The 23,764-nt window shown below is 50.4% G+C and overlaps 8 protein-coding genes across 8 annotated transcripts; 5 read left to right on the top strand and 3 right to left on the bottom strand.

Annotated features, from left to right (window-relative positions):
- Nucleotides 1–4,611: 4,611 nt before the first annotated feature.
- Nucleotides 4,612–4,912, top strand: A1O9_04621 (uncharacterized protein; the record flags this gene model as incomplete). The annotated part of the gene is made up of 2 exons (XM_013406909.1): nucleotides 4,612–4,707; nucleotides 4,799–4,912. The coding sequence occupies 2 exons, from the start codon at nucleotides 4,612–4,614 to the stop codon at nucleotides 4,910–4,912; spliced, it is 210 nt and encodes a 69-aa protein (XP_013262363.1).
- A 913-nt stretch (nucleotides 4,913–5,825) lies between these two features.
- A1O9_04620 (uncharacterized protein) lies at nucleotides 5,826–6,951 on the top strand (the record flags this gene model as incomplete). The annotated part of the gene is made up of 3 exons (XM_013406908.1): nucleotides 5,826–5,992; nucleotides 6,044–6,059; nucleotides 6,157–6,951. 3 exons carry the CDS (start codon nucleotides 5,826–5,828, stop codon nucleotides 6,949–6,951), a joined length of 978 nt encoding a protein of 325 aa, XP_013262362.1.
- Nucleotides 6,952–10,218: 3,267 nt separating this feature from the next.
- A1O9_04619 (uncharacterized protein) lies at nucleotides 10,219–11,463 on the bottom strand (the record flags this gene model as incomplete). The annotated part of the gene is made up of 2 exons (XM_013406907.1): nucleotides 10,219–10,969; nucleotides 11,018–11,463. 2 exons carry the CDS (start codon nucleotides 11,461–11,463, stop codon nucleotides 10,219–10,221), a joined length of 1,197 nt encoding a protein of 398 aa, XP_013262361.1.
- Nucleotides 11,464–11,925: 462 nt separating this feature from the next.
- Nucleotides 11,926–12,774, bottom strand: A1O9_04618 (uncharacterized protein; the record flags this gene model as incomplete). The annotated part of the gene is made up of 1 exon (XM_013406906.1): nucleotides 11,926–12,774. The coding sequence occupies one exon, from the start codon at nucleotides 12,772–12,774 to the stop codon at nucleotides 11,926–11,928; it is 849 nt and encodes a 282-aa protein (XP_013262360.1).
- A 438-nt stretch (nucleotides 12,775–13,212) lies between these two features.
- Nucleotides 13,213–14,326, top strand: A1O9_04617 (glucose 1-dehydrogenase; the record flags this gene model as incomplete). The annotated part of the gene is made up of 3 exons (XM_013406905.1): nucleotides 13,213–13,893; nucleotides 13,954–14,102; nucleotides 14,158–14,326. The coding sequence occupies 3 exons, from the start codon at nucleotides 13,213–13,215 to the stop codon at nucleotides 14,324–14,326; spliced, it is 999 nt and encodes a 332-aa protein (XP_013262359.1).
- Nucleotides 14,327–15,219: 893 nt separating this feature from the next.
- Nucleotides 15,220–19,242, top strand: A1O9_04616 (uncharacterized protein; the record flags this gene model as incomplete). The annotated part of the gene is made up of 1 exon (XM_013406904.1): nucleotides 15,220–19,242. One exon carries the CDS (start codon nucleotides 15,220–15,222, stop codon nucleotides 19,240–19,242), a length of 4,023 nt encoding a protein of 1,340 aa, XP_013262358.1.
- A 779-nt stretch (nucleotides 19,243–20,021) lies between these two features.
- A1O9_04615 (uncharacterized protein) lies at nucleotides 20,022–21,701 on the bottom strand (the record flags this gene model as incomplete). The annotated part of the gene is made up of 1 exon (XM_013406903.1): nucleotides 20,022–21,701. One exon carries the CDS (start codon nucleotides 21,699–21,701, stop codon nucleotides 20,022–20,024), a length of 1,680 nt encoding a protein of 559 aa, XP_013262357.1.
- Nucleotides 21,702–22,696: 995 nt separating this feature from the next.
- A1O9_04614 (alpha-glucosidase) lies at nucleotides 22,697–23,667 on the top strand (the record flags this gene model as incomplete). The annotated part of the gene is made up of 2 exons (XM_013406902.1): nucleotides 22,697–22,922; nucleotides 22,946–23,667. 2 exons carry the CDS (start codon nucleotides 22,697–22,699, stop codon nucleotides 23,665–23,667), a joined length of 948 nt encoding a protein of 315 aa, XP_013262356.1.
- Between the last annotated feature and the right edge of the window lie 97 nt (nucleotides 23,668–23,764).

Here is a 23,764-nt window from a genome sequence, read left to right as displayed (position 1 = left end):
TACTCCTTGCCCTGACAGAGCGGACTCTCTATTAGTGAAGGGTAGAAGGGTCAGCAGGTGACTTAAAGCCATCGAAAGGGCTCACCAAACTTTACACATACCACTTGCACGCTTCCAGATATCTCTCATAACTTCCGCCGTCACGGATTTTGCATTTACTTGAGACATCAGATCGACCGTCATCTTTGATCAAAGAGCTCTTTCGGGGCGCCAATCATCGAACTCAACTTGCCTCTTTTGGCGAATTCCATTCCCCCAGAAACTGGACAGCCGACAAAATCCCCAAAGCCGGAGTCCACGACTTGTTTGGCGATCTTCAACGAGGTTTAGACGTCCAGCATAGAAGTGTCGATGATAATTACCTACGCTATAGCTTCAGCTATGTTATATCCTTATATCGCCTACTAGGTGATTCACGGATAGCCCAAGTCGATGATAGAATAAGCGCTGTACAGGTATCGCTTGGGCGAAAGGTAACTACTTGGCGCGGTTCGCGAATAGATACAATTCTAGTCATACTTGAATTTTTTTTAGAGAAGTGTCTATAGAAGTGTAAAGTTTACACGATAAATATATCGAGGGTCAATGCGAAGAGTGGCTCACGATTCTTGAAGATATTGCACTCAGTACGAGCTATGAATCGTGATCGATTTATACTCTCTGGGAAACCCCTGGTCTTTTACTCTTCGCCATTCTCGAGTAGGAGGTGGAATACCCTAGTATCTATGGCGCTTCAGCCAGATCGTTCCCCCAAGGTCGCGCTGAATCACGCAAATGAATCATCTCAGACAGTCGCTCGGCATGGTATGCTCCTCGAATATGGTGTTCCGAGACAATGCGTGCATTATTTGGTCTGCTGCGCGCTTCATTGTTTGTTCCAGTTCATTGACCTGCATTTGAGTTGGAGACAACAGAGTTGGCTGCGGAGAGTGAATAGCGCAAGAAGACGTTGAGTCCAGGGATTCCATGTATTGAGAAAGTTGAAGTACTTATTGCGCCATGGAGTGCCTCGAAGTATGAGCTTTCGCCACCATTCTCTTCTCATTGGAAGCAGCAGTATTAGAAATTTCTGAACATTTAGAAACTCATTCACAGTAGTGTGTAAACGAGATTTTAGAGAACACCGCTTTTGGTCTGGTTCAATCGTCGACATACTGAATCTGGCAGTGGACCTCAGCATGGATCAGTGGCTAATTTGTCCGGAGACGGAATCAGAAAGCCCAGAGAGTGCTGCACCGTCGTCGTCGCCGTCATCATCATCATCGTCGTCGTCGTCGTCGTCGTCGTCAAGCTCGGACAACTCCTCCGAGAGACCAAGTTGTGCCGGCAGCGAGGACTGTAAGCGTTGCATCAAGGAACAAGATGATATGATGGCTCAGTTGCGGTCTTACAATGGAGAACAATTGATGCGAAAGGCTGGGCACGACCTGATGATGGACCTGTTTTGGTTCTACTTCATGATGCACGAACTGGCGAACAGTCTTCGCATGTTAGCGAGACATACGCCTTGTCTTAGTTCGGTGATCCGTGTTCTAGCCTTGGATACACTGGACCAGCACTGTGTCGTCGACCTACTTGCTATCTTCTATCGCCTGTTTGATTTCATCGAGGACCATGAGCAGCGTCGCTTGACACAGGAGCGATGCCGCGCAAACTATGAGGTTGTCTTCCCCGAGATTAAGCGTGATCTAATTGAAGTTGTTCGGAGCCTTGCACTTGTCAACAAGTTTGTCTGTTTGGTCGAGGACAGCGACCCCTGGTCGGAGACGCTCACTGTGCTCTGCAACGCATTCCAAGTTGAGGTCTTGCTCTGATGTTCCATGGCGATGGACGAAATGCGCAACCCTTCACTGGAACCCTTGAATGCCGATTTGGGGATTCTTTTCTTTCGGGGTAGGTCTCTGATCAGCTTTTTTCATAACCGTCGTGATGGCCTGAGCCTCGCACAGTTGGAAGACACTTTGCCCTCCACGGTAATCGAAGGTGACGAGTCTCTAGAGGAGTACCAGGGAGAGCCATATCCAGACATTGGGATTTGCAGGATTTGTCGTGACGCCTTCATGGGCAATCGGCAATGCCAGTAGAACAGTACAAGTGACAGCACACCTGTTCCAGTTGTTGTCGGAATCTTTTCCATACCTTGTGCTTGTTTCAGGGGCTGGGCGAGAACAGAACATGTCCACTCTGTAGAGCCGAGCTGAGTACCGAATTCAGTTCGGGAGTTACAGAAACCATTTCCAGGAGTGGCGCTTGCGGATCTCACGCTTTGCAAAGCTGAGCCAGCGCAAGTCAATTCCTCTGCGCACGCGACCACAGTCACTAATTAAGTACCTAAAACCAGGTGATGTGCGGGAAATTCGGGCTAGCTTGTCAGACTCTTCGTTACCGACAGCAATCAATTTCGAGATTCCTGCGCCGAGTGAACAAGCCTGTTCCTTGGATCGGTGCCTTGATAGGTCTCAGAAGAGCCATTAGTAGGTTCTTAAGGCGCGGTTGAGCTGGGGTAGCGTGAGGCTCAAGTCGAGAGTTTCAGATATTGAAAACCGAAAAATTGCACAGGGTGATTTGCTGCATTGCAGCCCTACCTCTGCTTTGAAATGTGTTCTTTCCGTGCAAGAAATTGACTGAGTAGTACCAGTAGACTGTTGAATTCTTGTCTGACTGTGTAGTTGTAACCATGGTAGTTCGCAGCTCAGAGTGATCCAGCGAGGATCTTTCAGAGCCTAGCGGGGTTCTAGATTTCTCTCATAGGTGGCAATCTGATCTTCACAATGATCAATCAGGCACTGTGACTTCGAGATAAATGGCTTGGTGGGGGGACGGGTTGCCCCCAGCTGGAAGGTGAGTTATAAGTAACAGTTGTTCTGCACTTAGGGACGCAGGGCTCACCCAAGGCTCACCTATTGATCTGGCACTTGTTAGGGGCAGTCTCACGACACTCTGGGGAAGGCTGCTGGCGCCTAAGGGCCCACGAGCCCGGTGACCTACAAGGGCAGCCCCTTCAACGTTGGGTGCGAGAGTCAAGCTTTGGCGCGTGGGCAGGTCTATGACTCCCCCGACCTGAACTACGGAGGACGGAGTACAGTGGCCCTGCTATCTACAGTACTCCGTACTCCGTACTATTTAGTATTTAGCTGGTGGTATGTAGCGCTGCCCCGCCCGTTCCCAGCTCACCAGTAAATTAATTACCTAAGTCGTGAATGGACAAAAACTCTGGCTGCGCCCCCAGAAAACAGCGCTCTCTTTGTCCCTTGTTACTCCCACAGGTGACTGTTGTCTTCACCAGCCTTCCTGTCACAACTTCCATTTCGTAGTCGTCGCGGACGATTGCTTTTCCTCACCCCATTGTTTCGATCCCCTTGTTCCCTTAGAGTATGAACAAGCCCTCTACGATTCCCACGGACCGCTTCTGTGAGGCCTGCGACGAGCCTGGATAACTGGGCCGAAGCAAGAAGCGCCAGGCCACAGTGGACAGACAGCACCAACAATTCGGAAAGTTCTCCTCGGTCGCCGTGGAGCAACACAGTCAAATCAGTCCAGACATAATCAAACCAGAAAATACAAAGGTATTTGCGGACCCGCAACGCAAGCACGTTGGCTGAGCTGAAAATTCCGGTAGCAGAACAAAGAAACACGTGGAGAGTCAAGATGTGCCTCGAGCGCCTGATCAATCTGCGCTGCAGCCACTATGAATCCTACAAGATGGACAAAGAGGGTTGTAAATATCAGGCAGGCCGAAAGTGCCCAAACTACGTCCAACTCAAGATCCGCGAAGATAAATCTCGCAGCTGCCCCAAGTGTAAGGCTCAGGGTCTGGCCGCCGTTGGAGTCGCCAGCTTCAGCCTCCGGGGAGTCAAGTGAGCGCACATTCGGCGTTGCAGGCACACAATGCGGGCTGAGCGTTTGTGCTGATCGTCCCTACTGATGTTGCTTGCACGGGCTAGTGATGTTGGCGGCGTATTTGGGTCAACTAGGTGGTGGGTTCGGTGAGCAGTCTATTCACTTGTATGAGATGCAATCGCCCTGTGGAGCTTTCCACCGCTTGATTTAGAGAGGAAATCAATAGAAGTTGTCGGCTTAGCAACGTTGAAGTTACCTGCTTGCTTCTTGTCACGTCTGGCCATTCTAGTACGAGTAGCAAGCTCAGGCAGCCCAAATCTATACCATTTGATTCGATCCTCAAGGAGTGTGCCCCAAGGGTTCGCATTTCATGCGAGATTGGGATTGGCATCGAGATCGGCGACTTGGTTTCTCCGAAAACGGTTTTCAGGGCCCGGCCGCATGGTTCGTAGACATTCACATCATCGGACAGTAATTGTAATTGACAAACGTCATAGTCCAAGGTGGGCTGGGCTGTCTGGTGGGGTGCTGTCCTTTCAGTGACAAAATATAACAGTAGGTCCTTGTGGTCTTGATTTCGCTCCTGCAAATAATCATATTCCTTTGTTTCATCCTTGAACTCTCTCAAAGGCACAGAACATTAATCAATTCTATCCCCAACCTCACAAATTCTTTGTAAGTTGTACTGGATTCCAACGATCTCCCCACGGCAGTATGGATGCTCATTAAAGTCCTTCCCTCCAGACTCGAGAACAAAACCCTCATCCCGAAATGTCTGCACCTAACGCTGGTCGTCAATCTCCCGACCCTGAGAACCAAACCGGTGCTCAGCAACAAGCTCATCCTGCCCAACCAGGGAGTGGAAAGGTGAGTCCTCAAAACCTGGTACCTTACTTGAATTGAATCCACCTTCTCCTCTTCAGAACACTGTAACCAATGAGCTCACATATCCTTCCAGGTCGACAACTCACAGGGGAAGAACGAAGGGAAAGGAGAACAGGCCTCGGGTCTAGCAGACAACCCAACACATGTCCTTGCTGAACATGCTGATAAGACAACTTCCAAGTCTTGAGGGGGAGAACGCAGACCGTGTACAAAACCATTGGTGACCGAAAGACTGTGTGTGGGAGCATAGAGAGAGATCGGGAACTACCTACTTAAAGTATTCTTAATACAGTTCTCGAACAGTCACAAGCTTGATGATAGTGGTATTTCGACCACCCAGCAAACCAGGCGTTGATCATGCTACATTTCAAGAAGCAGTACAAAATGGATGACTATGGTCCCACGTATGAATGTCTGACGCACGTTCCCAGTCCTCGCAACTTTAGCTCACCTAGAATCCCACATCTCACCGTAGGTACAAATTGCTACCGTTGTATTGCTATCCAGATTTAGGCCTCGCCACTAATACTCTTCGAGGGGTGACAAGAGCATATTCAGTTCATCATTTGACCGCTTTGATGCCGAAGGACGACCCAAATCATCGTTTGTCATTGATGCTTTGATCTCACCCCAGACTTACAGCACGTATGACGTTACATATATTGATGTGACCTATCTATCCAAACCGAGTCAGAGGAGCTTGTAATTTCCAAGACTCCCAGTGTTTTCATCCCGATGGGGCATAGAGCAACATCTCACCATGGTTGAGAATATGACCACGGCAGGCACATTCCTGGCTGAGGCCGCAGGTTGGCAAAATCAACAGTTTAACTTGGCAGCTTTCGGTACGGAATTTACACCCACCCATTCCTCACTCTCCAAGCAAGGTGTTCTTCGTGGTGGAACAATTTGGGGCGTGACGTCAACCAGAAGCGTTCCACGGCTCGGCCCGCCACTAGCGGCCGATCTTCAATTCCATCGCTTTTTCGAAAACTCCCCCGTCCACAATCTGGTTCCTGGGTTCCAAGCAGTCGCAGGCCACCAAGTCACTCCTCAACTGTTAGTGCTCACTACTCACCTTCCCTGCCTTTCATTTGGCCATGTTTCGATTTGCATTTCTTCCATTGCGTGCTCTTTCTGTCTTCTATCTTTCCCTGTCCGCTGCTGTCAGTGCTGCTCAGGAGACGGTATTGTCAGACGGAACTCCGACTAGGAGGGGATACACCAAGGGTGAACTGATCCCTGTTAGCTGCCTCAACAGGACTATGTGAGCTTCTCCAGCAGACCGATGAATAAATCCTGTTACTTACCTTGATAGTGATACCGGCGAACATGTATGTCTCTCCTCGCCCTGGCACCTCTCTGCGCCGAGTAGTTGTGACTGTGTCCTTTCTTGGCCCTGAAACCCTCGAGTGACTTACAACGCAACAGATCACCGACACCCATGGAAACCTCCAATACATCCCATTCCCAACCTGCAATGAAACCAACCAACCATTGTCCTTCCTCTACAACACGCCTCAAACACAAACGTGTACTATCGACTCCTTGCCCGACGAACTCTACCATCTATTCGAGTTCTTTGTCCACAGCGATGTGCCCCTGACATGTCGAGTACCCTCATACCCTTTATCTCAAAGTGAACTTGGGGTAGCGTCATCCTTGCCTAGTGTTGGTGGTACAGGGGCTGAAAAAGACCAATGGACACCCTTCACAATCGCATTGCAAGGGACTCTCCAACTATCCCATCTCCACCTGCATACCAACATCAATGTGCTCTTCCATATTTCTCCAGAGTCCGACATTCCCGGAGAAACAAGCCAGTCCCATCTCATTGCGTCGACGGCCTATTCGTTGCCCAACACATCCTCGAGCACACCGCTCGAAGGTCCGAAAATTGTTCGCAATGAACCAGTGGTTCTGACATTCAATGTTGGATGGATCGACGGAGCTGTTCTACCCGGTATGGTGGGACGGCCAGTCCTAGGAATCAGAGATCACAGCGTTGGTTTCTCCCTTCTAAGTTTCTTCGCCATTGCTGCCAGCGCGGGGGTTGGCGCGATGGCTATGCTCGTTTATGAGCGGCGCAAGAGCGGGAGGAGTGGCGTTTATGGGAACGGCATCCTAGGTGGAAATGTTGGCAACAACGTAGCGAGGACTTCAGGTTATGGTGGCTATGGTGGCTATGGCGGGTATAGCGGCACCAGCGCTGGTAAAAGAGACTGAAAGTGTTGACATTTTCTGGAAAACGAACGCCCCTGTTTGCACAGAGCCACAGCTTGTGGTCCGCGCTTTTCGGTTTTGGGCATTCGAAAAGCGCCCTCTGGGGTATTGGAAGCTTACAAAAACAATCTGCCACCAGATGTGCGGTCATCACCCTCGGGTTTCGAAAACAGAGATTTATCTACAGTGATTCTAACTACTGGCTTCAATGCGGGTGGGCATCGATCATGAAGCATTGATGTTACCCGCTTAGGTACGGGAAGTGGCCATGCTTACCATAAATGCTAGTGAAAATATAACAACATGACGAACCCTCCCAACTTCTGACCAGTCACAAAAGTCTTTGCAAGTTTTTCGAAAGCCTTTATCCCATATCTACGATGACTGACATCTGTCTAAAACCGGGCGATTCAGTTCTCTCTAATGGAAGCATTCAAGCTCGGGAACTGCCCGCACCTCTCCACGATCCGCAATCCGCAATCCACAATCCACAATCCACGACTTCGCTCTTTACTGCATCACCCTATGCCCTCCCATTGCCAGTACAGTACACCGTGCTCTGTTCAGACCTCCACCGAATTTTAGCGTCAGTTGCCGAGCACCCCGAGTCGCCCCTTAGCTAGCCATCGAAACCACTCGTCATCATGAACGGCTCATTGCAATGTCAACATCTCCGCCTGACCCCTCCAACAATCTCAATTCCTCCTGGGCCTGTTCTGGGCCTGTTGAGGCCACCTATGCAATGGCTACCTTACCCTCTTATGATCCGGCTTCCGTTTCCTAGCTTGCGCCATCAACCTGCGGTGGATGAACTCCGATTTGATATCTCGCCGCTGAGGATCACTGCTCAACCGGACCCTATGTTGATGCTGTTCATTGGAAACAAAGGAGACGATGCTGTTCTGGCGGCCCAGCACCGGCAAAAGGCTTCGCGACGCTGGTGTCATGATCGAGACAATGGATGACGCCAAATTGTCCACGGTCTTTGCATAGCGGATGAAATCTTCGAGGGCGGGTTGCTCTCCAAGGCAAGTCTCACTTTCTTGAGACGACGACTCCTGATGTTCGGCTTCCTCGCGGTTTCTGGATCGCCGCCGCTGCTGACTGAATTCGAGGGAGGACATTACTGGACCTCCCATGGTCTGTCGAGCTTCGTTGTCCTCCCGGAACAGCGAAAGCCAGAGAATCTTCCTCCTGGTCGCACTCGACAGGTCCAGCTGGTCTTCGTGCAACTATCGTCATGTGCCCCCTTTCTGGTGAGATTGTCCAACACTGATCCAGTTCTGGCTTTTTCCTAGCGGATTCAAGTTTCCTTTCTTTCACCTGTCTAGGCATGATTTTGTAACTTCCAGTGAGAGTGGTGGAACCCTCCCTGGGCCCCCATGCTGTACTGCCCGCGTTTGGAGTTCCGCCGAAATGGTCGATAACCTCCCAGTCAGCAACAATATCTCCTCCTTTCCGAATGTGGCTGTGGGTGCCAGGAACAGGGACGTTGTCTCCTCGAATGATAAGACCGCCATCATCATCATCTTCTTCTTCTTCTTCTTCTTCTTCTTCTTCTTCTTCTTCGTCGTCGTCGTCGTCTTCGTCGTCGTCGTCGTCGTCGTCGTCGTCGTCGAAGCAAGACGTCCCTTTCTTCGACCCCTCTTTGGACCCAATATCCTCCCACTCCTCGCCATCATCGGAAACATTCCAATAGCAATCGCCCTCAACGCCAGGGGAATCCTTCCAGAACTGCTCCTCTTTCCCGGTGTCATGCTCACCAAAGTCGGCTCGAGAATCAAGCCCCGCAGCCATGTGGGCTAAACCTAGTATGGGGGCCATGAGGCGCCTGGACGGGAAACTCGGACGCGTTGTTCGCCTGCCCTCCTTCGCCACCCCCCTTGGAAAGATGACACCAAGCGCCTCCATTCTGTGTGTCCTTCAGGGGTTGATGCCGACGTCTTGTTGGGTGTCGTGAAGGATATATCTAGGTACGAGTATATGTATTGAGATTGAGTCTTGTTCGCGGGAAGGCGGCGAGTCTCCTGAGTGATCGCGCAATGGGAATGAACGTCGGCTGCGGTACTTGTTCTCGGTTCTCGTTACCTGATGAAGGACGATGTGGGAAGGGCCTAGAGGTGGAGGAAGAAAAGAATATATTTTTCTTTGCCTCTTATATGGGTATGCCTATCTATTCAATGTACAGTTTCAAATATACAGCCTGTCAGCTCGTGCACGGTGACATGCACAGCCATTGATGAACCTCCCTCCAACGGGCAACCAAACATACCAGTGCTAGTCAGCGTGCTCCGTTTGTTTGCATCTTGCCTTCTTCTTCTTTGTATCCCTTGCCTCACCTGCCTTCCCGTCAAACGCCACGTGGAAGTAAACGGAACGGGACCTGTGGTTGGAGAGAGCAGTCGAATGTCCGATTGATCGACCAACTCGTTATGCTTACTCGGCATTCGGCCCTGAAGTCAGTGAGTGAGTGGGTGACTAAGTGGGTGACTAAGTCTGGCGGCGATACGACTCACTATTTGGTCGTTGGTCGAAGCCGAGGATCAAACGGATAGGTCAAGACTCAGGCCTCTGGACTCTCTCAGATCGCAAAGGATCAGTTCTCACCTCACATCACATCACATCACATCACCAATCACCAAGCGCTAAGTCTACCAATTCTCTCAACGGATATGGGTGTCAATATTCAAGACTCACCACTCGAGAGAACGTTCAAGGACAGTGCCGGGCTCAGCCTCGTCGTCCAAGACGTCATGTGGATTACTGGAAATTTTGAGGGCCTGGGGAGTCAGGTCTGTTCGATTTGCTTTGATGAAATGGCTACAAGTATTCGACGAAGGTCGAAGTCTATTGGGTTTCATTCAAATCTTCTGTACATGCTCAAGTGTTTACGCCCGCTGTATGGCCGCTACTAAGTGTATGTTTGGTATTCAAATAGCCTCTCAAGCTGTGTGAATGTCGTGAGCACTCCTGGTGCCGTGAAAAGCGAGTGTATAAAAAATGGTTGCAGGGAACAAGACAGTTCTTGTGAGTGTGTGATTATTACGTATCTTGAGAAAACCTCTTCTATCAAGCTGTAGTGTATTCCAGAATCCATATGTCATAATATCGCCTCCGATTGAGACTATTGTTGCTAAAAAGAAATCCATCCCTGAACCACTGTTACTAGCGTAGTATATTGCGTAGTAGGTGCGCTCGAACACGTATCATCCCCTTTCAAGTCAGAACCACCATCAGGCAGTGCCATGAGGACTCAAACTGGACTCTAAATTAACGTAATGCCGAACTTTCGACATCCTTCTGGAAATCAGGCGTGGTCAACTCTGGCTTCATAAACGGCTTCGTGAGACGATAGCTCCATCCTAGCTTGGAATCACTTTCCACGCTCTTATTGTCGTTGTTCAGCCCAGTGTTGGACAGACGACGGATCACTTTACTGAGAGCTTTCGCACCTGGAGTACTCATCAACGTCAAGCTGCGTTTCTTGGCCTTGGACTCGAACTCTGGTGCTGTGGTGGAGGTTTCCTCTCCTGTGGTGGAGCGACGGGCAAGGAGGCTTGGCAAAGAATCGACTTCTGGGATGTTGCTCGGCTGTGCCATTGATGGATCTCTCGCGTGGACATGAGAGATCCATTTACGCTTTAGGGAGTTTGGCACGTCGTGGGCGTTTAGATCCAAGATTGAGCTGTGGACAGCTAGCCGTACACCACGTTTGGAAAATCTGCGTGCAAGGTCATCCTCTTTCTTCTTCGCCTGGGGGACCCTGCTCTCAGGAAGAACATCGGCAATTCGGGGTACCTCAACACCAGTTGTTGATGAAAGTTTCCGACCGTGGGCACCGGGCTCAAACGAGGGAGTGTCGCTAGCAGGTTCGGAATTCGAGGATGAACTGTGTTGAAGGGAAGCGCCAATCGCACGCTGAAGGTCTGTAATAGCAGCCCTACTCGCGAAGACGGATTCTAAAATCGACCAATCCTCTAAAAGAGTGTGTGGGGAGGACTCTGCTAATCGGCCGGGTGATCTATTCCAATTAGCTTTGATGATGGGAAAATGATTGTCGGGGGCTTACGTCTGAGTACCATAGTCTTTGCCATGGCGGATGACGGTACGCATGACGGTCAGAGTTGTTTTGTTTGCGGCAAGGTGTTTTTGAAGCTTGTGCACATGTCTCTTCTTGTGCAGCCATCCAACGGCGTTGACATCTGGGGTATCGGATTTCCTCATTGCCTTTGCACAATCGAAGACGTCGTCGAAAATTTGACGTAGGTGTGTGACGATTTCAGCAAGATCTTCGTAGAATGCAGAGGTATATTGATCTGCGTTGGTTCTGAGAGCTTGATCAAGACTGGAGAGTTCATCGGCAAGCAGAATGAGCTCTTTCGAGACTGCCTGGATATCCATGGCCGTGCTTTCATGGCCGCAAGTAAGTTGCAAACCATTGAGCTCCGCAGAAAGGCTTGTTGCGAGTGCTGCAAGACTGGCAAGGTCAGGGCTAACAATGGGTTGATCGTCCATGACGAAACCAGAGCCTGAAGTGATTATTGAATGATATGAGTGGGAGGGGAGTGAGAAGATCGGCAGGAGGATCTGGAAAGAATAAATACTTGGTAGTCCAAACAAGCGGCTGGCTAGTGCAGGTAGTCGCTGTTGTCTGGTGGAAGGCGCGGGCGAATGTGCACATTGAGCATTTGCGTGTGTGCGAAGTAGACCCTCATTCACTTATTAGAGTCACTTTGCCATGGCTGCCTTGCTGCGTCGCACATATAAGTCCTGGCCATGTGTCCCTCGTCTGCAGGGTGGAAGTCTTAGAGCACCAGAAATCGAGTTTCATGGCTTTTTATATATTTCGATCATCTCAGAGTTGGAAGTTTCAAACAGGTGTGTTCATGGGAGTTGTTGTGCAAGGCCAATATCTGGAAGGACCAGTTTACGGAACCAATGTCCTCAACGTGGAAGACAGATTATGGTCGGACTGTCTTAGTCCGCAAACAGGTCCTCCAGGGTCTGCAGCATCCTCTTTTGCAACTCTCTCAATTCACCTTTGTCGATCCTTCCTTTCGAAGACCCGGCCTTCTGAGGCCCTTGTTCCAATACTACCAGCTCATGACGGATTGAATAGAAAGGAATACCCAGGTTCTTCAACTGCCTGTCAAAGTCTGCCGCCAAAGCAGACAACCCAGCAAACACCTTTTTGTCATACATAGCCAGCTCCGCTGCATTCAATTTTGGGTCGCTTGGGGCAGCCGGCATTGCTTTACCACCAATTGATTGCAAGAGAGCGGCAACTTGTTGCGAAGTGCCCGTTCGTCCTTCCTGCCTGGCAACAACAGCCTCCCTGCCCGCCCACCATTGGCGTTCATGCTTGTGCTGCTCAGCAATGAGGTGCTTGATCCGCGTGGCTGCCTTTTCGTCCGGAACCAAGTACTTAGTGACATGTTTTAGAGCTGCCGGCCAGGTGATGATGGTAGATGCGTCCGGAACTGCTGGCGTGATGGTAAGGCGACGTGAGTCTGGTGGAGTAGCCGTCGAACGCTGCGATTCCTGCAATGAGGCCTGAGTCTGGTGGAGTAGTACGGGAGGCGGCGTGATGGGCTTGACCTGGTTCACCGGTTCGGCGAAGAAGCCCAATCCTGGTATTGAGGAGCCCAGATTAACACTGCTCACATTGGAACCCATAGGGGGCTGAGATGGTTGATTGGTAGTGCCATAGAAATCTCCAGTGACGGCGCCAGCGCTCTGTCCGTTGGGTGGAGTATTTGAATGTGGAACATAGCTATTCAAAGTTGCAAGAACTCGATATAGTTCTGGATTGCCCTGACCAGCCATGGTTGCTGTGTTAAGGCAGAAGCGAGCAAGTCCAGTGTGGTGCTCCTCCGGTCATCGCCATAGATACAAGTAGTGTATCTGACCCTTGCCACACTAAGCAGTGAAAAAGGAGGTCCTGGTCGGCAAGCTGTCCGGTATGTTGGAGGCGAAGTTGTAGGGTAATATGAACATGTAGCCTACCTTAGGATAGGTGATGTTCAGAGTAATGTTGCTGTGTTTCTTGGCGCCCACGTGTGGCGGAGATAGCCTCTATTATTAATTAATTATTAATACCACAGTCGGAGTACGGATACATAGGCGCAAAACGGAGAAGTTGATATTTGCCGACACGCAGATGCTCAATTTTCAACAACTTATACCAGTGTGGTCAACCATTATAGAACTTTTCCTTGGTCAGCTGCACTTTCCTTGAAACAGAGCGATCAAATGGAATCAAACATGAGCCCCGTGTCAAATGACAAACGAAAACGCAGATTGAGGATATGTTTGTCAGTTGACTTTGACGCACTTTCTGGGTACCTAGGCACTGGGCATGACCCAGCTAATACGCTCTCAGACTACTCTGCAGGGGTTTTCTCAGCCAACGTAGGAGTTGGAAGATTGTTAGGACTGTTCAAAAAACATGGCATCTCCGACAAGGTGACTTGGTTTATCCCCGGGCACAGCCTCGAGACATTTCCAGCTCAAACACAAGAGATCCTACAGAGTGGAGCTGAGATCGGTCTGCACGGATATAGCCATGAAGGAGCATATGCAATGACGGTCGAACAGGAAAAGGATGTATTGGAAAAGTGTATTGAGCTTGTCACGAAGCTGCAAAGTGGTAAGAGACCCGTGGGATATCGAGCCCCATTATATCAAATTCGGGAAACGACCGTGCGTCTCCTACAGGAGCACGATTTTCTCTACGACTCCAGCATGAACGCATACGATGCCCTTCCTTATTTTATAACCAAACCCTTTCCTGGAGAGCCACCGCATGTTCCAGACTACAGCAAGGCTGCAAGCAGCTGGATGATTCCCACACCACTTCCAGAGCAACCCAAGGCCGGCACTGCCGAGGCTGATCAGTCATTGGTTGAGATCCCGGGCTCCTGGTATACCGAGGACATGACCCCTGTAAGTTCTTCTTTGACCCTTGCAAGCATGAAAGGCTCGAAGCATTATTGACAAGATAAGCTTGGGTTCTATCCCTATGCGGCAAATACGCAAGGCTATGTTGGTGTCGATCTGGTGGAGAAGATGTGGTGGGATCGATTCGATTGGATCTGGGAGAATGAAAGTTGGTTGGATGAGGAGCCAGGAAAGGGATATGGAACCGTCTTTCCGTAAGTTGAAGTCCCTTACCGTTTGAGGCAATCAGGTCTACTGAGACACTTGTAGGATGATCTGGCACCCTGAGAGCTCGGGAAGAGCACACATTGTCGGGATGATCGACAAATTCATTGCAAAGCTTGTGGCGCGAAGTCAGGAGGCGGAAGAAGGACAAATCACCTTTGAAACGATGGAAAGCGTCGCGAATGGGTGGAAACGGCAACGGGGCTGCAAATAGGCCGAGAATCGATGCGATGGGCTTGGTACTCTGCGGAGAGTCTGTCAGACTGTCACTCATCATTGTGCGGCTCACCTATTAGTGGGTTGATTACCTCAGAGTCCGTCCAGTCGTTGGTGGGTGAATGATCAGGGTTATGTCATCTAGTACCGGGGTCGGTGATTAGATGGATAGGTGGTGAGTCTGTGACTCTACCGAGCGGAGGGTGAGCCTTGCATGGACCGCTATACCCACTGGAGTGAGAAGAGGAGAAGAGGGCACCCAGAGAGGGGAAAAGCAGAGTGATGATTCAGCACGATTAAGCAAAAAGTGGGAGGAATGGTGGCGGTGATGGGATGCTGAGTGTTGAGGAGGTGGCTAGCCACTAACCAAGTTTGTCACTAGTGTGAGGGACAAATGTGACACCCTGCAGGCTGGCCGAGGGGCACCGCATAAAGCAGCCGGCCGTATGCCAAAACAGGAAACGTCCCGCGTTAACCCAGAACCAGACCGCGATTTCATCTTCCTCCAGGGCCAACCAGTCACCACCACATGCACCACATGCACCACAGATCTTAGCCTTGTATCTGGACCTTGTTCCCAAGGATAATACGCTGGCCGCTGCACCGCCGCATGCCTTCTTCTCCAGGCCAGACCCAGTTCCAGGTCCCCAAGATGTGTGAGGTCAGGGTCCACCACTAAGGAAGGTATCGTACATTCATCTTTATCACACTGCATGACCGTGTTCTAGCTCTCTCACTACTCCATGCTCATTCCGTACTGTGCCCAAAATAGTGGCAACCCTGTCTATCAACCCCTCCTCCATACTCATCATTCATCCTTTCCCTTTTGCTACAAATTCTTCCCTGCCCGGATGTCCCTTGTGACTGCTTGATGCCTCGTCCAACGCCATAATGTCCTCTCAGTCACCAACCGCAGACCAGTCCGCAGCAATCCCTGCGATCCTTCTACAAGAGGCCGCCGCCGCCGCCGCCGCGAACCAAGAGGAGGACGGCGCAGATAAGGAGAAGAATGCGATTTCCTCGTCAGAAGGCCATGTACGGCATCACGGCGGGATATCTCCCCATTTTGACGACGTTCCGCCCCCAGCATTCAATGGCGCAGAATATGGTCAACTAGACATCAGCCAAAATGGCCTGGACACTGGGGCTCAGATTGCCAGCGATGGAAGAGTCAATATAAAAATCAACCAGCGCAACAGAAAGCTGTCAAACCTCCTGCTTCCCGCTCTGCGTCGTCAGATGGAACTGGAAAGACACAAAGCAGAGCCAGAGATTCCTGAGGGCCTGGGCGAAACCGATGGACTCCCACCACCACCTATGAACATCGTCATCCAAATCGTGGGCAGCAGAGGCGATGTTCAGCCTTTTGTTGCCCTCGGCCAGGTGTTGAAAGCAAAGTATGGCCATCGTATCCGCATAGCCACCCATCCTACCTTCAAGCAGTTCGTCACCGAGAATGGTCTGGAATTTTTCAGTATAGGAGGTGATCCTGCCGAACTCATGGCCTTCATGGTCAAGAATCCTGGCTTGATGCCGGGTTTTGACTCCCTCAAGAGTGGTGATGTTGGCAAGCGGAGAAAAGGCATTTATGAAATCATCTCTGGCTGCTGGCGCTCCTGCATTGAAGCCGGTGATGGTACTGGCGTGCAAGTTTCCGATGACAGCATGGATGCCCGCAGTTTCGACAGTGCCGTATCCTTCGATGTCGATCCAGCATTGAAGCCTTTCGTGGCCGACGCTATTATTGCAAATCCCCCAAGTTTCGCCCATGTACACATCGCCGAGAAACTGGGCATCCCGCTGCATCTCATGTTCACAATGCCATGGTCGCCAACACAATCTTTTCCGCACCCTCTCGCCAACATCATATCTTCCAATACCGATCCCAATATGGCCAACTTCGTCACCTATGCTCTTGTCGATATGCTGACTTGGCAAGGTCTTGGTGATGTAATAAACAGATTTAGGGAGCGGAGCCTAGGCCTCGAGCCTATCAGCATTATGTGGGCTCCTGGGATGGCCAGTCGACTACGCATCCCCTGGACTTATTGTTGGTCTCCTGCTCTAATTCCAAAGCCAGCTGATTGGGGTCACTATATCGATATATCTGGCTTCTACTTTCTCAATCTGTCGTCAAATTACACTCCACCAAAGGAGCTGGCTGACTACCTAGCTGCAGGCCCTCCCCCGGTATATATCGGTTTTGGCTCTATTGTCGTTGACGACCCAAATGCCATGACTAAAATGATCTTTGAAGCTGTAAAGAAGACCGGCCAACGAGCCCTAGTCTCAAAAGGCTGGGGAGGTCTCGGCGCTGACGAGTTAGGTATTCCTGAAGGAGTCTACATGCTTGGCAACTGCCCTCACGACTGGCTTTTCCAGCATGTCTCTTGCGTTGTTCATCACGGTGGTGCAGGCACCACCGCAGCGGGGATTCTGGCCGGCCGTCCCACCGTTGTCGTTCCCTTCTTTGGTGATCAACCGTTTTGGGGCTCTATGACAGCTAGAGCCGGAGCAGGACCTATGCCTGTCGCTTACAAGAATTTGACAGCTGACAAGCTTGCAGAATCTATCAAGGAAGCTTTAAAACCCGAATCACTCGAGCGGGCCAAGGAGTTGAGCCAGAAGATCAAAGCTGAAGATGGTACAGATGCAGGGGCAAAATCATTCCACAAGCAGCTACGCCTCTCAGATCTGAGATGCTCTTTGTTGCCCTCACGTGTTGCTGTCTGGCGTGTTAAAAGAACAGATATCCGCCTTTCAACACTCGCTGCAACCGTACTTGGAAGTGAGGGTCTTCTCGACTTTTCTGACCTGAAACTTTATCGGCCTCGAGAATACGAAACTGAGGATGGTCCTTGGGAACCAATTTCAGGTGGGGCTGCTGCTCTTATTGGCACGATTGGTAACCTCTCGATGGGGATTGCCGACTTTCCCGTAGAGATCCTGAAATCATTGAAAAGTGCGAGTGGTGAGCTTAAAGATATTCACGAGAAGAGACGATCGACTAGTGGCAGTCCCAGTCCTGTGTCAACATCACAACACGGCTCCGCTCAAGACTTAAGCAGGGGGCTAGTGACTTCACCTATATCAGAGACGCCTCCCACTTCACCCGAAGGCCGAGACGATGTCTCTAACAGAATGTCTGCAATGTCGATGGTCATGTCGTCAGATGGTTCATCCCGGCAGCATTCTCATCGCCGCCACTCGAGGCATGGCTCTCGATCAGGATCGCGATCAGGAACTCCAAGGGAACAATCGCCGTGTCCAATTGATGAAGTAAGCCAGGTGACGTTGGAAACTGCGATCAGTGGGGCGAAAGCTGCCGGACGGATTGTTTCAGCCGGCGTCAAATCTCCCATGGACTTTACGTTATCATTGGCAAAGGGCTTTCACAATGCACCCAAACTGTATGGAGACCAAACCGTTCGCAAGAGTGAGAAAATTGTCGATCTCCAGTCTGGCTTGAAAGCAGCCGGCAAAGAGTTCGGCTACGGATTTTATGATGGTATAACAGGCCTCATCACTCAGCCTCTGGCCGGTGCAAGGAAGGAAGGCGCTGCTGGCTTCATCAAAGGAGCTGCAAGAGGCTTTGGTGGTTTGATCCTCAAGCCTGGTGCGGGCATCTGGGGTCTTCCGGGATACACCGCCAAAGGTATATATGCGGAAATATCGAAGCACTTCGGCAGCTCCGTTCAGAACTACATCATTGCAGCACGTACGGCACAAGGATTCGAGGATTGGAAATCCAGCACACCAGAGGAAAGAACACAAATAGTCGAAGCTTGGAAATCCACCAAACTGGAAACAAAGAAGGGAGGCAAGCTTTATGGAAACGAGCGCAAAGAGGCCATTGAGAGTCATATTCTCACTAAATCTCACAGTAATTCTGTGGAACTCATTCACGGTTTTAAGAACACCAGGCACCTTAGCTGGGACGAGCGAAAAGCTCTGTCCGATCGTAAGGCGCAGCTCAAGAAAGAGGAGAAAGAACTTCTACGCAGGGAAAGGAAAATCAGAAATGCGGAGAAGCATAAAGGCAAAGTCAAGAGTAGATGCAAGTTCTGCCCCTTCGACCATGAGAGCGGTCATCATCTTAAGCACACTAGCTCTTCTTCGACTTTGGGGAACTCCCATTCGCGAGACAGTCTAGACGACTATGAACATGCCATTAACACTTCAATCAATGCTACAAGCAAGGGCAACCCTGAGGAGGACGCTGTCATCGAGCGGGCACTCCGGGCTAGTCTTCGAGAATTGAAGAATGCAGGCCAGCAAGGAGAGGAGCATTCGGACGAAGTTTATCAATCAGCCATAAAGGCCAGCATGCAGGAATACAAGAAGGCACATGCAGAAAAAGGGCAAGAGACTGGAGTAGTCTCCGTTGCACCAGAAGTTCACGAACACGATGAGGAACTAGAGCGTGTCTTGACTCAAAGCCTTGAGGACTATAAGAAAAAGACTGGCGGCCAGCCGCCAAAACTCCCTCCTCGCAACGAGACTCATTGGGAGGATGACAGCGACTCTGGAGTCGATACCGACTTTGATGTGGAATTCGAGCGCGCAGTTGAGGAAAGCAAGCAGCTTCACACCCAGAACGAACAGAAGAAGAAGGACCTTGCCCAACGAGAAGCCGCTCTGCTCAGCGATGGCAATGCCAACGGGAATGCAGTACCTGCTCCACCCACGAACGCCACTTTTCAAGATGCAAAACACGACGCGGAGCTCCAACGAGCCCTTACCGCGTCTTCGGAAGAGGAGCACCGTCGCCTCGGTGCCCTCTCCAAGCAGAAGACCGAGGAAGAAATTGTGCTCGAGTATGTCAAAAAGCAAAGTCTCCTGGAGGAGGAGTTGAGGCAGAAGAAGGACGAGGCGGCGGCAGCGGCGAAGGACGCTCCTTCTGCAACAGTTTGAACACGAATGTCTAGATGGAGATGAAAGTATGGAATTCCTTGAACCGTGGTCGGAGAAACGAGTGCTCTGCTTCGTCCGCCTGGACAGTGGGGTCTTTGCACGAAATGAACTGAAATGAACGCATCAAGAGTATGATGCAGCACACGATACTAGTTCAATTAGATAGAGGAACTTGGGGCACACGACAAATCTGTCCGTGGTTCCAATGGTCCTAATTTTCAAATTCTGGGTAAACTAATTAAGCTACCACGGTATTTCGTTATACTTAGTGCCAAGATACCATGGCGTGTCATGTCTCCTTCAGTGAATACTTAGGGTACCTAGGTAGGTAAATATAAGACTCAATGCTAGTGCTCAGGAACGACATCTGTTTTACAAAATTCCATTCTACTTCCCCTTTCGCTCGCTGGCTCCGAGGGACGTGAAGTCGCGTTATAGGCGGCTTCATCCATTGTTGGGTCGATATTTCTTTATTCATAACTTCGAGAGAGTGTGTGCTTAGGCCTCGAAATTCTAACGCCTCAAGCCAGTAAATATATATTCACACATGCACGATCTATTTGCTGGTGTTGGTCAATGTGTTATACTGCGCACTTTTGGTAACTGGTTTTCAATTTCGTCCTTCCCTCTCTCGTTCCCTCGGCGTTGAGGTCGTACATAAGCCAGAGATGGCTAACGAAACCACTGTCTACTTCAGATCCGTCATATGCTATGATATGGCAGGCTATGGCATGGCACTGCTCATCCATCCGGGTTTGGATATCATCTTACGACAGTCTTCAGAAGCGTCCAAGTGGATAAGTCGTGGGGATGTTCTTCAACGGCGTCACGCTCGGGACCTCCGTGTAATACGCGATGGTTGCATCGAGAGTGCCATTTAACCCAGCAGTGACGGGCATTCTGCGGGCGTGTAGCCTGTCATCAATGCCTTTGGCGATCCACAATAATTTACCCTCGCTGAATGGGAGGCCGAGGATCTCCATGCCGACAGGAATACCAATAGGTGCGGTGTCGCTTGGCTCCGAAAATCCGATTGGGATCGTGATCACCGGTGACCCTGTCAGGGCCGCTAAAATGCCGTTGCGGCCTACCTGTGACGCCGAGCCGACGGGTACAACAAGGTTCTTCTGTTCGGGGTAGATGAGTGCAGAGAGCTGGAGGTCGTGCATGGTCGAGTGTAGTGTTTGTGTGAGTTTCGCGATTTGGGCCTTTTGACCGATGTAACTGCTGTCGGAGGTCGAGGACACTAATGCTCTCTGGATGTGTTGGTACTGGTGTGGGATTACGACAAAATTCGGAGATGTTGTGTTGTAATTCTTGACGTAGATCTCAGACATGCTGCGAGGGTGCGGGCCGCGAAGGCTGGGGGATGAGAGGTATTGCGAGAGAAGCTCGCGAAATTCGTATGGCTGGACATCGAGCTGCGTGGCGATGGCGGTCGCGTCGTAGGTTGCCGTGTCGGTAATGGGCACCATAGTGGCGCCCTGCTTTCGGAGTCGGGACATCACGGACTCCATGAGCTTGTTCACTGGCGTTGTTTCGTTGCTTGCGGTATGGTTGAAGAAACCTTCCAGAACGCCGATGCGTGTTCCGGTGAGGTTTGCGGCACTTCCTTGTGACGAAAGGAAGCTGGTGTAGTCGGTTCCAATGACAGATGCAGGAATTGCAGAGGTGTCGTTGTCTGCGCCATCCTGACCTACACTCGCCATGACGGTCAAGGCGGTTGCAATGTCTGATAGACTTCTACCAATGGCTCCGGCGGTATCTTGTGTAAAGGAAACAGGAATAATACCTGCTCGAGAGATCAATCCTCGTGTTGGACGGAAGCTGTAGAGACTATTTGCACTTGCAGGACTCCGAAGGGAATTAACAGTGTCTGTGCCGGTGCCAAACACTGCAAAGGATGCTGCGATTGCGGCTCCTGTGCCACTGGAGCTCCCTCCTGCTGTGCGAGTCAGGTCGTACGGATTGAGCGTCTGACCACCAAGAGATGATACGCCGAGACCTTCAAGAGCAAATTCATGAAGATTCGTTTTCCCCAGGATAACTGCACCTGCAGCGCGAAATGCTGACACCGTGGGCCCGTCCTGAAGAGGTGTAGAAGCGTTGAGCGCAAGACTTCCGGCTGTAGTGGCCATTGGCACGGCATCGTAGTTGTCTTTCAACAAGATGGGGATACAGAACAGTAGTCCTGTGGCATTCCCTGAAGCGAGAGCTTCGTCAAGGGCGTCCGCAGTGCTGAGGGCATCCGGATTGAGAGCAATGATGGCGTTGATAAGTGGATTGTGCGCCTCAATACGTGCAATGAAGGAGGAGACAACTGCTCGGCAAGTTGTTTGTCTAGGGAATAGGGCTGAATGGACGGATGATATTGTCGCTTCCCTCGCGTCGAAAGGAAGACTCTGGCCATTCGATAGGCCCACAATGAGCATCAGTGCCAGGTATGTGAAAAGCTTCATTTCTCTAGATTGTACCCTAGATCACGCGAATCTGAACACAGGCTTACTTGGGGACACCCAAACCTTCCTCGTAGGTTTTAGGTTTCATCTCCATGGCGGCACTGAAGAACAGAACTGGATGGAAAATAGACGATTCAAGATTCCCCAGCAAGGAGATACTGCTTCAATGGTTTGCCAAGCGCATATTAGCTGTACTACCAGGCGAACGGGATGGCAGGCTTCGTCTAATTATGGTCTTCAGACAAGACAGTGAGTGGTGCAGATGGTGGGAGGCACAATGGACACTACGGTGCATCATTGCAGCGCGTCAGACAGGTCACGTTGGCACCGGAAGGCACGCGGTGATGGGCACTACGTTCCTTCCTTCCTTTTCGATATCCACCCAGTTAATACTAAATCTTCGTATTCTTATTTGAACTTCTTAGATGCGACTCCATGATCGCAATACAGAAAAAGACCTCGGGCTAGGAGCACTAAATTTCTGGAAGGTTAGCTTGACGGATAAATTTTCGCCCTTGTATCTTGCAGCTTGATCACCAGATGTTACCTCGCTAAGGGCGTTTCATAACATATTCAGCGTTTCGGCCTTCCTGCCCTCAAAAGCAAGAAAGTTGCTAATTGCCATTACACTCCAGTCCAGGAACTAGGATGTTTACCTAGGTATCTTTAATTCGCTGGAGCTTACATTTCCACAGCCACCTCTCGGCTTGCCACTTAACCTTCTTTCGACCAGAGAACTATTCGATACTACATCATTACCTCGCGGGGTAAACCTCCATGATGATCGGGCAAATGTGACTCGATGTAAATGGTTAATGACTGGGTTGAAGCGCTTCAGATGCTACTCTACTGCTGCTGCGGGATAGCAAGGTGCATATCTCCCCGCAAGGTGTTCTTGAAGCTTTAGATGAAATGCCTTGAAATATCTTTTCTGCAACGGCTATGGGCTTCTGCGTCTCTTGAATCCCAAATTCTGTGCAGATAGACTCGATAACATGCTTGTCCTTCACGGTCTCGGCTTAATTGTCAGTTCCGCACTGATCGTTGCTCAGAGTGAATGTCCTGGCTACGCTGCAACGAATATCCAGCAAACCCAAAGTGGTTTGACGGCTGATCTGCATCTTGCAGGCCGTTCCTGCGATGTCTACGGGGTAGATCTACCCAATCTGACCCTGACTGTAGAATATCAGACTGGTATCTCAGAGCATCGGATACGAGGGTGTCGGTACTAACGCACACTGTAGCTTCGAGGCTTCACGTTCTCATCCAGGACGCAAACGAAACAGTATATCAAATCCCAGAATCTGTTCTTCCTAGGCCCAACACTACCTCAGAAATTTGGGCCAACGACTCTAAAATTCAATTAACCTACACGGAGGACCCTTTCAGCTTCGCAGTCTCCCGCCTTGAAGGGGAAGCACTTTTCAACACATCAGGCTATCCGATCATCTTTGAATCACAGTATTTAGGCCTAAGAACCTCACTTCCAGATGGTCCAAATCTATACGGCCTTGGTGAGCACTCTGACCATTTCAAATTGAATACAACCAATTACACATGGACCCTGTGGTCTCGAGACTCCTACGCGATTCCGCAAGGCACCAATCTCTACGGCAATCACCCAGTCTATGTCGATCACCGAGGAGAAAATGGTACCCATGGAGTTGTTCTTATGAATTCGAACGGGATGGACATTAAGATCAACAATACCAATGGCCAGTATCTTGAATATAACACTTTGGGCGGAGTCTTTGATCTTTATTTTGTCGCAGGCCCTTCACCGGTCGAGGTATCCCAGCAGATCTCTGAAGTTGTGGGAAAACCTGCTATGATGGCATATTGGACCTTCGGCTTCCACCAATGTAGGTATGGCTACCAAGACGTATACCAGGTAGCAGAAGTTGTATACAACTACAGTCAAGCGAATATACCTCTTGAGGTACGGGTCTTCTCATCGTTGAATTAGCATAGCTAACGAAATCGCAGACGATGTGGACAGACATTGATTACATGGTGAGTGCAGCAATGAACAGGATCCGCTCCCAGCTAATGTGCGGCAGGAT

Source organism: Exophiala aquamarina (assembly GCF_000709125.1).
Source record: "Exophiala aquamarina CBS 119918 chromosome Unknown aczIA-supercont1.3, whole genome shotgun sequence".
Lineage (NCBI taxonomy): Eukaryota > Fungi > Ascomycota > Eurotiomycetes > Chaetothyriales > Herpotrichiellaceae > Exophiala > Exophiala aquamarina.
Note: the sequence above shows the minus strand (reverse complement) of the source record. Positions and strands in the feature narration are given on the sequence as shown.